Below are 14,617 nucleotides of genomic sequence, written 5' to 3'. Positions count from 1 at the left end.
TCGTAAAGAGAGCTTTTGGTACATTGGCCTTTATTAATCGAAGTATTGAGTACAAGAGCTGGAATGTTATGATGAGGTTGTATAGGCATTGGTGAGGCTGAATCTGGAGTATTGTGTTCAGTTTTGGTCACCAAATTACAGGAAGGATATTAATAAGGTTGAAAGAGTGCAGAGAAGGTTTACAAGGATGTTGCCGGGACTTGAGAAACTCAGTTACAGAGAAAGGGTTGAATAGGTTAGGACTTTATTCCCTGGAGCGTAGAAGAATGAGGTGAGATTTGATAGAGGTATATAAAATTATGATGGGTATAGATAGAGTGAATGAAAGCAGGCTTTTTCCACTGAGGCAAGGGGAGAAAAAAACCAGAGGACATGGGTTAAGGGTGAGGGGGGAGAAGTTTAAAGGGAACATTAGGAGGGGCTTCTTCACACAGAGAGTGGTGGGAGTATGGAATGAGCTGCCAGACGAGGTTCTTTTTTAACATTTAAGAATAAATTGGACAGATACATGGATGGGAGGTGTATGGAGGGATATGGTCCGTGTGCAGGTCAGTGGGACTAGGCAGAAAATGGTTCGGCACAGCCAAGAAGGGCCAAAAGGCCTGTTTCTGTGCTGTAGTTTCTATGGTTTCTATCGGAAGTTTTGCAAAAACTTTGCGGATATTACCCTCCCTCTTACTAAGCTCTTGCCGAAGAATGAGAAGTTTGTGTGGAACGACCTTTGTCAACAAGCCTTTGAGAGTCTGAAGGCCATTCTGTGTCACCACCCTGTATTGAATGCGCCTGACTTTTCAAAACCCTTCTCCCTAGCAACAGATGCTAGCGACGAAGCAGCCGGGACGGTGCTGTTGCAGACAGACAAAGAGGAAATTGAACACCCAGTGGCTTATTATTCTAAGAAGTTTAATGTCCATCAGAGAAATTATTCCACTGTGGAGAAGGAATTACTGGCAATCATACTGGCATTGCAACATTTTGAAGTTTATATTTGTCTGGTACGGAAACCACTGATAGTTTACACTGATCACAATCCATTAGTGTTTTTGGCCACAATGAAGGTTAAAAACAAACGCTTATTAAGTTGGAGCCTGGTATTACAGGAATTTGATATTAAAATAAAACATATAAAAGGAACTGACAATGTGATTGCTGATTGTCTGTCAAGGTGTTAAAACCTAAAGTTCTCTGTATTAGCCGAATAGCTGATGACTACCTGTATATTAGTGTGTATCTTATAATGTGCATTCATGCCCATAATTTTTATCCCAGTAAAAATCTTTTTAAGGGTGGGGGTGTCATGTGTGACGCCAAGCAGAGCTACCGGACGGATGATGCTAATGAGAGAGATAATGGAAGACAATGGAGAAACATTCAAAATGCTAATAAGAGAGAGATTAACAAGAAAGAAACACAATTCAGATATTGACAGACCGTTTGCTTTGAACCTGAACTGTTTGAAGTTTGATGGACAGGTGATACCCCAGCAGGGGGATAAAAAAGAGCAGGTTTGCTAAGGCACGACACACCACGAGACCCTGGAAAGAGCAGTGTGCCCCCACAAGTTGGTGGGAGTTTGGAGGACCGGTTCGCGGGAATTGGTCAGAGGCTCACAGGGTGTAAAGGTACGATTGGTGGGAACCTGGGGTGTGTGTCCGCCCTTGCCTGGGTGCCGGGTTCACCGCGGAAGAACGATCGTATCCGGAATGGAGGGGTCACAGTCGGTGACCACAGCGGGATCAGAAGACATCAAAAGGTCTGCCCGAAACCAACTGCATCTTTCATTCTCTCTCTCTCTCTCTCTCCCCAACGGTACAACAACAGCGATTACTTCGAACTGCACTAAACTGAACTGAACTCTGCCTCACTTAAGACTGATCATTTTGCCCCTAGACTGCGATAGAGCTTGGTTGATTCCTATCACCCTATTTCTGTGTATATGTGTGTATTATCATTGCTAACTTGTTACATTTATATCCTTGCGATTAGAGTACTTATTGCTTATTTCTTTAATAAAATTTTATTAGTTCCTAGTAATCACAGACTCCAACGAGCATTCCATTTCTGCTGGTTTGGCAACCCAGTTGCGGGGTACGTAACAAGTGCTACAACCTGCCCACTCACCTCCATTCAGGGCCCTAATTGTCCTTCCAGGTGAGGCAACACTTCACCTGCGTATCTGCTGGGGTCGTCTGTTGTGTCCAGTGCTCCCTATGTGGCTTCTACATCGGGGAGACCCATCGTAAAGTGGCGGGGGGGGGCTGCTTCGTCCGAGCACCCCCCAGCTCCATCCGTTCAGTCTGCTGACCCACGACTGTGCAGCAATACACAGCTCGAACTACATCATCAAGTTCGCCAATGACTCGACCGTGGCGGGTCTCATCTGTAAGAACGACGAGTCAGCATACAGAGGTGCAGTGGCTGACGGACTGTGCAGAGCCAACAACACTCGCAGCACGTTGGAGGAACATCGGCAGGTCGGGCAGCATCCGTGGAAAAGATCGGTCGACGTTTCGGGCCGGAACCCTTCATCAGGACTGTCAGAGCCAACAACCTGTCTCTGAATGTAAACAAAACAAAAGAGATGGTTGTTGACTTCAGGAGAGCACGGAGCGACCACTCTCTGCTAAACATTGACAGCTCCTCCATTCAGATCGTTTCTTGGTGTTCACCTGGTGGAGAATCTCACCTGGTCCCTCAGTAGCAGCTCCATAGCCAAGAAAGCCCAGCAGCGTCTCTACTTTCTGCGATGGCTGAGAAAAGTCCATCTCCCACCCCCCATCCTCACCACATTCTACAGAGGATGTATTGAGAGCATCCTGAGCAGATGCATCACTGCCTGGTTCGGGAATTGTACCGTCTCGGATCGCAAGTCCCTGCAGCAGATAGTGAGGTCAGCCTGAGAAGATCATCGGGGTCTCTCTTCCCGCCATTACAGACATTTACACCACACGCTGCACCCGTAAAGCTTTCAGCATTGTGAAGGACCCCACACACCCCTCATACAAACTCTTCTCCCTCCTGACATCTGGCAAAAGGCACCGAAGCAATCGGAATCTCACGACCAGACTGTGCAACTGTTTCTTCCCCTAAGCCATCAGAGTCTAGTCTGACACCAACCTACACACGCACACACACTCAACTGAACACCACTCCACTCCCTTTGCAATTTTTGCTTACTTCTTTCTCAATTCCAACTAAAACATTGTTTACATTATTTATTATATTGTAATTTGTCCTTAGGAAGCTGGGTGACATCAGATAGCAGGTGCGACATGGACATCAAAAGAAGAATAGAGATGGCAAGACACCTTTACCAGAATGAAGAGCATACTGACCAATACTAAACTAGGTATGACAACCTACCTCAGAGTACTGAAATGTTACGTTTATCCGGTTATGTTATTTGGCTCAGAATGTTGGACAATATCTAGTAACATGAGGAAATGAATTGAAGCAGCAGAGATGTGGTTTTTGAGGAGGATGGAAAGAATATCATGGACGAAACGAATACTGTATCTAACAAGGATGTCATGAACACAGCAAACACAAAAAGAGAAATAATGTACGAGATCATGAAAAGGCAACGTGTGATTAGGAAAGAGGAGTTAGAATGCATGGTAATTATGGGAAAGATTGAAGGGAAGAAAGCAAGAGGAAGGCAAAGACAAATGATGATGGAGACAGCAGCCAGAGAACTGGAAATGAATACCAATGAATTGATCCACTTGACCGGAAACAGGAGTGTGTGGGCCATGGCAGTCAAAGCTCAAACTGGGCACGGCACCTGATGATGATGATGAATTTGTCCTTTACTGTGCCTATTTTCTTGTTTATTAATTATTGTACTGTCTTGCACTGTATTGTGCATTTTATGTAGTCCTATGTAGGCCTGAAGTCTAGTGTAGTTTTGTGTTGTTTCAGGTAGCACCATGATCCTGGAGGATGGACGTTTCGTTTTTACTGTGTACTGTACCAGCAGTTCTGGTTGAAATGACAGTAAAAGCCACTTGACTTGACTTGACTTGACAGGTGGAACTTCCCAGTGGCCCAACATTTAAAATCCGATTTCCATTCCTGATCCAATGTGTCGGTCCATTGCTTCCTCCTATTCCGCAAAGGGGCCACCCTCAGGGTGGGAGGAGCAACACCTGATACTCCGTCTGGGTAGCCCCCAGTCTGATGGCATGAATATCGATTTCTCCTTCCAGTTAAAAAAAAATTCCTTCCCCCTCCCCCTCTTCTTCCATTCCCCAGTCTGGTCTCTCACCTCTCCTCACCAGCCTATCTCCTCCTCCTTCCCTCTCTCCCACGGTCCACTCTCCTCTCCTATCAGATTCCTTCCTCTCCAGTCCTTTACCCTTCCCCACTCACCGGGCTTCACCTATCACCTTCTAGCTAGTCCTCCTTTCCCTCCACCCCACCATCTTCCTCCCTTCCTTTCCAGTCCTGATAAAGGGTCTCGGTCTGAAGCGCCTCCACATATGCTGCCTGACCTGCTGAGTTCCTTCAGCATCTTGTGTGCATTGCAGTGTATATTTATACCGAACAACCGACGTCTCCGATGCAGTGACGGACGCACGGTGCACAGGACGATCGATGCAGCGAGGAGCGGACGTCGCTGGTGCGCAGACCTAGGCGTTGTGAATTTGGCGCTGGTCCGTTCAGTGTAATGGACAGTCCACGCCTCCAGGGCGGTGACGTTTGCTCAATGTATTCAACATCGGTCCGTTCAGTGTAAGAAACAGCCCACGCCTCTAACCCAGTGTGGTTCACACAATAAATTTAATGCTCAGAGTAATAAAGAATCTTCTGTGAATCATTGAAAAATCTTTCAAACCATTATATTAACAAAAAAAAGTCCCAGTCGAGACCCTGGTCTTGGACGATGTCAACAAGAGGACCTACGATTCTGAAGGAGTTGCCAAGCCTTCCGGATCTGGGAACACAGAGACAGAGAAAGGACAACGTCAATGCTGGTGCTCCGAGATCAGCTGGACTGTCCTCGTACTGAGCCGCAGATGGCAGGTGAAATGTTTAATGAATATTTCTCCTCAGTGTTAGCTGGGGGGAGAATCACGGGTTGTTCAAGGGACGAAGGAAGCAAATGGAGATGTTTGGGAGGACATTCGTATGACCAGGGAAGAGATATTTGCAGGTTGACAGCGTGCTTGAGGGGGATAAATCCCCAGGGCCTGACCATGTGTGTCCTCGGACTCCGTGAGAGGCTGAAGAACAAAGGCCTGACATCAGGAGTGGGGCAGATTCTAGGGGCAATTTTAAGGGTCAGCATAGGCAGAGTCCGGATTGGAAGAGTCAGCATGGCTTTGCGCATGGAAAATCATGATCGATGAACCTTTTAAGAGCTTTTTTTTTTGAAGAGGTAACTGAACAGGTCAATTGAGGGCAAGTTAGTGGACATTATCTGCCTGGATTTCATCAAGGCCCTGGATAAAGTCCCGCACGGTGGGCTGGTCTGGAAGATCGGGCCCCATGGCATCCAGGGACAGCAAGTGAGGTGGATTCCAAATTGGCTCAGAGCTAGGAAGCCATGAGGAATGGAGAGTGGTGCCTAGTGGGATCGGTGTTGGGACCCTTGTTATTCATTAGTTATACAAATAATTTGGATGCGAATGCAGGAGGCTGGACTAGTAAGTTTGTGGAGGACACAGAACTTGGAGGTGTTGTTGACAGCAAAGAAGGTTAACGATCTAAATTTTTCTTTTAGTTCCTTATGAATAGGAAACCATCTCAATCAGCTTTGTGTACTTCTTTTGGAACATGGTGGGTTGGAGAGACATCGCTACCAAAGGAGGAGTAAGGTGCTCTTTCCCTCCGCTAGTCTTCAGGTCACCCTTGGGCAAGGTGTGGTACCTGCTTAGCCCCCACTCCGGCCCCGATCACGGTCGCGTGAAGCCTTGGGAGTAGCTGGTTGATGGTTGTATGTGCAGCTGGTGCAGATCACAAGTCCTGGTTATGCGACCACTGACAGCAGGCAGTCTCTGGAGATACTGATAACGACCATTCTGGGAATGAAGGGCTTAACAATTTTGGGAGCGTGGGGATCTTATTGAAATTTACCCAATGTTGAAAGGAGTAGATAAGGTGGATATGGAAAGGATGTTTCCTCTGGTGGGGGTATCCAGAACTAGAGGGCACAGCCTCAAAATTGAGGGGCAACCTTTTAGAACAGAAGTAAGGAGGAATTGTGGTGGAGGCCAAATCTGTGGGCATATTCAAAGCAGAAGTTGATAGATTCCGAATTGGTTGGAGCATCAAGGGATATGGTGAGAGGGGGGGTGTATGGGTTAAATGGGATCTGGGATCAGCCATGCCAGAGCAGGCTCGATGGGCTGAAAGGCCTAATTCTGCTCCTACGTCTTATGGTCTTATGGCTGGGGTTGCCCGTCTTCTCGAGACACTGCCCAGAAGAAGGCACTTCTGTGGAAAAATTTGCCAAGCACAATCATGGTCATGGAAAGACCGTGATCACTAACACTACAGAACACGGCACCTAATGAAGGAACGGTTTCTTCTGGACTGCCTCCAACCTCTGTCTGTCCTTCCTCAGACAGTGGGGAGGAGACAAAACTGTACACAGTACTCTGTAAAGCCGGAGCGACAACCGTTCCCTCTTTCCACCCGCCGGTCATAAACAGGTGAAGCTCTGCTGCAGGGTGGATCCGAGACAGAGATTTATAGATATGGGTGACGGCAGAATCATAGGGCAAAGGTGAAAGGGTAAGCCATGACATCACTGCACGGCTGACTCCTGTTACAACGAGTGGATTTCACATGTGGAGTTATCCAGTAACCTGCTTCTGGGTGAATTCAGCCTCCCACTGTGTAGAAAGGACCACGTTGGCATGTTGCACCCGCTGGGCGTTACTCCACTGGTTTGCAAGTCGCTTTCTGGCATCTTCCTCACTGACGTTGTCTCTTTGCACAATCCTCCTGAGTGCCTGGTGTAGGGGGAAGACAGACGACCTCATTAAAGCCAACGTAATGAGCTGCAGAAAGCACGACAAAAATAAACTAAAGAAATCATCCCGCAATCAAAAGCCAAACAGATGGTGAAAATTGTAACAAAAAACAGGAAACGAGCGGTATAATTCGTCAGTCAGACCAAAGAAATGATCGTGGACTTAAGAAAGGTGAAGGCAAGGACACACACACACACACACACACACACACAAGCCCACACGGTCACCGGTCAGATCCACACCCGTAATGTCCACACGGTCACCGGTCAGATCCACACCTGTAATGTCCACACGGTCACTGGTCAGATCCACACCTGTAATGTCCACACGGTCACCGGTCAGATCCACACCTGTAACGTCCACACGGTCACCGGTCAGATCCACACCTGTAGTGTCCACACGGTCACCGGTCAGATCCACACCTGTAATGTCCACACGGTCACCGGTCAGATCCACACCCGTAACGTCCACACGGTCACCGGTCAGATCCACACCTGTCACGTCCACACGGTCACCGGTCAGATCCACACCCGTAACGTCCACACGGTCACCGGTCAGATCCACACCTGTAATGTCCACACGGTCACCGGTCAGATCCACACCTGTAATGTCCACACGGTCACTGGTCAGATCCACACCTGTAATGTCCACACGGTCACCGGTCAGATCCACACCTGTCACGTCCACATGGTCACCGGTCAGATCCACACCCGTAACGTCCACACGGTCACCGGTCAGATCCACACCTGTAATGTCCACACGGTCACCGGTCAGATCCACACCTGTAATGTCCACACGGTCACCGGTCAGATCCACACCTGTAATGTCCACATGGTCACCGGTCAGGTCCACACCTGTAATGTCCACATGGTCACCGGTCAGATCCACACCTGTAATGTCCACACGGTCACCGGTCAGATCCACACCTGTAATAACACACGGTCACTGGTCAGATCCACACCTGTAACGTCCACACGGTCACCAGTCAGATCTGCACCTGTAATGTCCACATGGTCACCGGTCAGATCCACACCCGTAATGTCCACACAGTCACCGGTCAGATCCACACCTGTAATGTCCACATGGTCACCGGTCAGATCCACACCTGTAATGTCCACACAGTCACCGGTCAGATCCACACCTGTAACGTCCACACGGTCACCGGTCAGATCTGCACCTGTAATGTCCACACGGTCACCGGTCAGGTTGACACCTGTAACGTCCACACGGTCACCGGTCAGATCCACACCTGTAATGTCCACACGGTCACCGGTCAGATCCACACCTGTAATAACACACGGTCACTGGTCAGATCCACACCTGTAATGTCCACACGGTCACCGGTCAGATCCACACCTGTAATGTCCACACGGTCACAGGTCAGATCCACACCTGTAACGTCCACACGGTCACTGGTCAGATCCACACCTGTGACGTCCACATGGTCACCGGTCAGATCTGCACCTGTAATGTCCACATGGTCACCGGTCAGGTCCACACCTGTAATGTCCACATGGTCACCGGTCAGATCTGCACCTGTAATGTCCACACGGTCACCGGTCAGGTCCACACCTGTAACGTCCACATGGTCACCGGTCAGGTCCACACCTGTAATGTCCACACAGTCACCAGTCATATCCACACCTGTAATGTCCACACGGTCACCGGTCAGATCCACACCCATAATGTCCACACGGACATTACAGGTGTGGACCTGACTGGTGACCGTGTGGACATTACAGGTGTGGATCTGACCGGTGTCCGTGTGCACATTATGGGTGTGGATCTGACCGGTGACCGTGTGGACATTACAGGTGTGGATCTGACTGGTGATTGTGTGGACATTACAGGTGTGGATCTGACTGGTGACTGTGTGGACATTACAGGTGTGGACCTGACCGGTGACCATGTGGACATTACAGGTGTGGATCTGACCAGTGACCGTGTGGACATTACAGGTGTGGATCTGACCGGTGACCATGTGGACGTGACAGGTGTGGATCTGACCGGTGACCGTGTGGACATTACAGGTGTGGATCTGACCGGTGACCATGTGGACATTACAGGTGTGGATCTGACTGGTGACTGTGTGGACATTACAGGTGTGGACCTGACCGGTGACCATGTGGACATTACAGGTGTGGATCTGACCAGTGACCGTGTGGACATTACAGGTGTGGATCTGACCGGTGACCATGTGGACATTACAGGTGTGGATCTGACCAGTGACCGTGTGGACATTACAGGTGTGGATCTGACCAGTGACCGTGTGGACATTACAGGTGTGGATCTGACCGGTGACTGTGTGGATGTTACGGGTGTGGATCTGACCGGTGACCGTGTGGACACTACAGGTGTGGATCTGACCGGTGACCATGTGGACATTACAGGTGTGGATCTGACCGGTGACCGTGTGGACGTTACGGGTGTGGATCTGACCGGTGACCGTGTGGACACTACAGGTGTGGATCTGACCGGTGACCATGTGGACATTACAGGTGTGGATCTGACCGGTGACCGTGTGGACGTGACAGGTGTGGATCTGACCGGTGACCATGTGGACATTACAGGTGTGGATCTGACCGGTGACCGTGTGGACATTACAGGTGTGGATCTGACCAGTGACAGTGTGTTATTACAGGTGTGGATCTGACCGGTGACCATGTGGACGTGACAGGTGTGGATCTGACCAGTGACCGTGTGGACGTTACGGGTGTGGATCTGACCGGTGACCGTGTGGACATTACAGGTGTGGATCTGACCGGTGACAATGGGGATATAGTAGTTGTGGATCTAAATCATTGGTAAATAAATTGATTGTTATTCATTCGCTGATAATTGGGTGGAAATGCAATGTACCTCGTCCTTTGGAACAATCACCACCCAAACTTCATGAACCATATCTTTCCAGCCAGCTTCCAGCAAGAGCGCAGCATCCACCACACACACCGATTTACCTGGCAAGGAAAGCAAAGGGAAATTGAAAAAGGAATTCTCAGTTAAACTGTAAGTATCGGTGTGAACAAGAAATATCCCTGAGTAAAAGATGAATGTTTGTGCCTGAGAGGTAAATTTATTACCCTGCACAGAAGGAATTGATTGCACTCTGCAGGAGATGTAGGTTGGTTAGGCATCGAGTTTCGCTGTGATTCTACTCCTAGAGAACTTTCACTTGAGACTACATCATCAAACTCTGCTCCTCTGACTGTCAGAGTGATTCAGTTTGTAATCTCAGTCAGTAATAACTACAGACTTTGTGCTAGGACCATGCTGCAAGCCCACGTTCTCCTCTGCCTTCCAGTTGCTTGCCGAAAGATGACAAACTTATCTTCAAGCTAATCAACATATCTCCAGGAAAACCCACCAGTTTACAGAAATCTTGTGTGGTTCTACTGCAAAACACCGAGCTTCAATTAACATTTTAAATTGCAGCTTTTTTTACCCCCCAGCTGTTTACACAGCAAGCCTGGTGTTTTGCAATAGAATCACATGAGATTTCTGTTAAGTCCACCTTTCCGTATTTGGTATTAGAGGTGTCTGGTATCGGTGACATGGACGGTGCCGCACTGACGACGATCGGTCTTGGTGATATTGACGACGTTCAGTGTCGGCATCAGCAATGTAAACGGTTCGATATTAGCGACGTTTGGCATTGCCTGTGTTCAGTATTATCGAAGTTTGATACCAGCGATAATTCGGAACCGTTCCATATCCTAGTGATTCGTGAGATATCATTGTGAACGCCTCCACAATCTGTTCAGCTACCTGATTCAGAACCCTGGTGTGTACACCATCTGGTCCGGGCGCCATAGCTGCAGTATCTTCAGACTTCTCAGCTTTCCAAGCACCTTCTCCTTAGCCATAGCAACACCCTCTCTTCTGCTCCCTGACACACTCGCATTTCTGGCATCTTGCTACACCTAGGTAAGCTAGCCAATCATATCAAAGAGGATTCCAGAAGTTCTATAAAGAGTAGGAGAGAGGCAAGGGTAGATCTCGGACTGCTGGAAAATGATGCTGGAGAGGAAGTAATGGGGGATAAGGAAACAGCGGACGAACTAAAAATTTTGCATCACTGCAGACACTGGCAGTATGCCAGAAGTTTGAGAGTGTCAGGGGACAGAAGTGTATGAAGTTACCATTACTAGGGAGAAGGTGCTTGGGAAGCTGAAAGTTCTGATGGTAGATAAGTCACCTGGACCAGATGGTCTACACCCCAGGGTTCTGAAAGAGGCGGCTGAGGAGATTATAAAGGCATAAGGAATGATCTATCTAGAATCACTAGATTCTGGAATGGTTCTGGAAGACTTGAAAATTGCATATCTCATTCCACTCTTCAAGAAGGGAGGAAGGCAGAAGAAAGGAACTATAGGCCAGTTAGTCTGACCTCAGTGGTTGGGAAGATGTTGGAGTCGACAGTTCAAGGTGTGGTGTCGGGGTACTTGGATAAAGTAGGCCGTAGTCAGCATGGTTTACTTAAGGGAAAATCTTTCCAGACAGATCTGTTGGAATTCTTTGAAAACATAACAAGCAGGAAAGACAAAGGAGGAACGGTGGATTTTGGGTACCTGGATTTTCAGAAGACCTTTGACAAGGCTGCTAAACAAGTTAAGAGCCCAGTGTATAACAAGAAAGATACTCACACGGATAGACGATTGGCAGGAGGCAAAATTGGGAATAAAGGCAGCTTTTTCTGGCTGGGGGTCAGTGATTAGCGTGTTCCACAGGGGTCTGTGTTGGGACCCATTCGTTTTCTGTTGTATGTTAATAATTTGGATGATCTGATTGGTGGCTTGTGGCCAAGTTTGCAGATGATACCAAGATAAGTGGAGGGGCAGATACTGATGCCTCCACAATCTTCTCGGCCACCTGGTTCAGGTGACTTATCTACCTCCAGCTCTTTCAATTTCCAAAGCACCTTCTCCCTAGTAATGGTAACTTCACACACTTTTGCCCCTGACATTTTTGAACTTCTGCCATACCGCTAGTGTCTTCCACAGTGAAGAATGATGCAAAATACTTATTCTGCTTCTCTGCTATTTCGTTGTCCCCCATTACTACCTCTCCAGCATCATTTTCCAGCAGTCCAATACCTACTCTCGCCTCTCTTTTACTCTTTATCTATCTGAAAAAACTTTCGTTATCCTCTATATTTGGCCAGTTTACCATATTATATCTTTTCCCTCTTTATGGCTGCTTTTAGTTGCCTTCCGTTTGTTTTTCAAAGCTTCCCAATTCTCTAACTTCCCACAATTTTTTCTAAAGTTATATGCCCTCTCTTCGCATTCCGTAACTTCCACCACCTCCAATGGGAACCCACCACTAAGCACATCTTTCCCTCCTCCCTTCTCTCTGCTTCCCGCAGGGATCGCTCCCTACACGACTCCCTTGTCCATTCGTCCCTCCTATCCCTCCCCGCTGATCTCCCTCCTGGCAATTATCCTTGTAAGTGGAACAAGTGCTACACATGCCCTTACACTTCCTCCCTTACCACCATTCAGGGCCCCAGACAGTCCTTCCAGGTGAGGCGACACTTCACCTGTGAGTCAGCTGGGGTGATATACTGCATCCGGTGCTCCCGATGTGGCCTTCTATATATTGGCGAGACCCAACGCAGACTGGGAGACCATTTTGCTGAACACCTACGCTCTGTCCGCCGGAGAAAGCAGGATCTCTCAGTGGCCACACATTTTAATTCCACATCCCATTCCGATTCTGACATGTCTATCCACGGCCTCTTCTACTGTAAAGATGAAGCCACGCTCAGGTTGGAGGAACAACACCTTATATTCCGTCTGGGTAGCCTCCATGAACATTGGCATGAACATTGACTTCTCAAACTTCCGTTAGTGCCCCACCTCCCCCTTGTACCCCATCTGTTATTTATTTATTTAATATATTCTCTCCCCCCCCTTTTTTTTCTCTCTCTTTTTTCTTCTTCTGTCCCTCTCACTATAACTCGTTGCTCTCCCTTCTCCAGTCTGGTATCCCTTTTGCCAATCACCTGTCCAGCTCTTGGCTCCATCCCTCCCCCTCCTGTCTTCTCCTACCATTTCGGATCTCCCCCCCTCCCCCTCCCACTTTTAAATCTCTTATTATCTCTTCTTTCAGTTAGTTCTGACGAAGGGTCTTGGCCCGAAACGTCGACTGTACCTCTCCCTATAGATGCTGCCTGGCCTGCTGCATTCCACCAGCATTTTTTGTGTGTGTTGCTTGAATTTCCAGCACCTGCAGATTTCGTCGTGTCTGCCCTCTCTTCTGCTTTTATGCCTTGTCAGCCTCACCCTCCCTTTAGAATAGTTCTTGATCTTTGGGATGCAACCATCCTGCACCTTCTGAATTTCCCCAGAAATTCCAGCTGTTGCTGTTATCCCTTCCAGTGTCCCCTTCCATTCAACTTTGGCCAGCTCCTCTCTCATGCCTCTATAACTCCACTCTAATACTGACACATCTGACTGTAGTTTTCCCCCTCTCAAATTGCGGGGAAAGTTATATCATATTATAATCACTTCCTCCTCGGAGTTCCTTTACCTTAAGCTTCCTAATCAAATCTGGGTCATTACATAACACCTAATCCAGAACAGTCTTTCCGCTAGCACTAAAATGCCATCTCATAGGCTTTCTACAAATCCCACTTTTGGGATCCAGCACCATACTGATTTTCCTAATCTACCTGCTATTTGTAATCCCCCGGGATTATTGTAACATTGCCCATTTTACATGCCTTTTCTGTCTGTCATTGTAATTTGCACAAAGTTCAAAGTAAATTCATTATTGAAGTGTGTATAGATATATATCACCATATACAGCCCTGAGATTCATTTCCTTGCATGTATCCTCGATAAATCCTTAGAATAATAACCATAACAGAATCAATGAAATGCTGCACTTGGACATTCAACCAGTGTGCAAAATACAAAACAAAATAAAAAAAGCACTAATGATAAATAAATGAGCAATAAATATCGAGAACATGACATGAGGAGTCCTTGAAAGTAAGTCCATAGGTTGTGGGAACATTTCAGTGATAGGGCAAGTGAAGTATCCCCTCTGGTTCAAGAGCCTGATGGTTGAGGGGTAATAACTGTCCCTGAACCCGGTGATGTGGGTCCTGAGGCTCCTGTACCTCCTTCCTGATGGTTGAGGGGTAATAACTGTTCCTGAACTTGGTGGTGTGGGTTCCTGAGGCTCCTGTACCTCCTTCCTGATGGTTGAGGGGTAATAAATGTTCCTGAACCTGGTGGTGTGGGTCCTGAGGCTCCTGTACCTCCTTCCTGATGGTTGAGGGGTAATAACTGTCCCTGAACCCGGTGATGTGGGTCCTGAGGCTCCTGTACCTCCTTCCTGATGGTTGAGGGGTAATAAATGTTCCTGAACCTGGTGGTGTGGGTCCTGAGGCTCCTGTACCTCCTTCCTGATGGTTGAGGGGTAATAACTGTTCCTGAACCCAGTGATGTGGGTCCTGAGGCTCCTGTACCTCCTTCCTGATGGTTGAGGGGTAATAACTGTCCCTGAACCCGGTGATGTGGGTCCTGAGGCTCCTGTACCTCCTTCCTGATGGTTGAGGGGTAATAACTGTTCCTGAACTTGGTGGTGTGGGTCCTGAGGCTCCTGTACCTCCTTCCTGATGGTTGAGG

The 14,617-nt window shown here is 48.0% G+C and overlaps 1 protein-coding gene across 2 annotated transcripts in view; it reads right to left on the bottom strand.

The window, feature by feature from the left end:
• Positions 1–4,434: 4,434 nt before the first annotated feature.
• Positions 4,435–14,617, bottom strand: part of coasy (CoA synthase) — an 88,212-nt gene continuing 78,029 nt past the window's right edge. For both annotated transcript variants that reach the window (XM_063037374.1, XM_063037375.1), the window contains exons 8-10: positions 9,840–9,937; positions 6,813–6,959; positions 4,435–4,936 (exon numbers count right to left, since the gene is read on the bottom strand). In XM_063037374.1, coding sequence (XP_062893444.1) covers positions 4,889–4,936; positions 6,813–6,959; positions 9,840–9,937 — 293 coding nt within the window. In that variant the 3' untranslated portion in view covers positions 4,435–4,888. The remainder of the gene's footprint in view (positions 4,937–6,812; positions 6,960–9,839; positions 9,938–14,617) is intronic.

This window comes from Mobula hypostoma, chromosome X1 (genome assembly GCF_963921235.1).
Source record: "Mobula hypostoma chromosome X1, sMobHyp1.1, whole genome shotgun sequence".
Lineage (NCBI taxonomy): Eukaryota > Metazoa > Chordata > Chondrichthyes > Myliobatiformes > Myliobatidae > Mobula > Mobula hypostoma.
The sequence above is the reverse complement of the archived record's forward strand: the minus strand, read 5'-3'. Positions and strand labels throughout refer to the sequence as shown.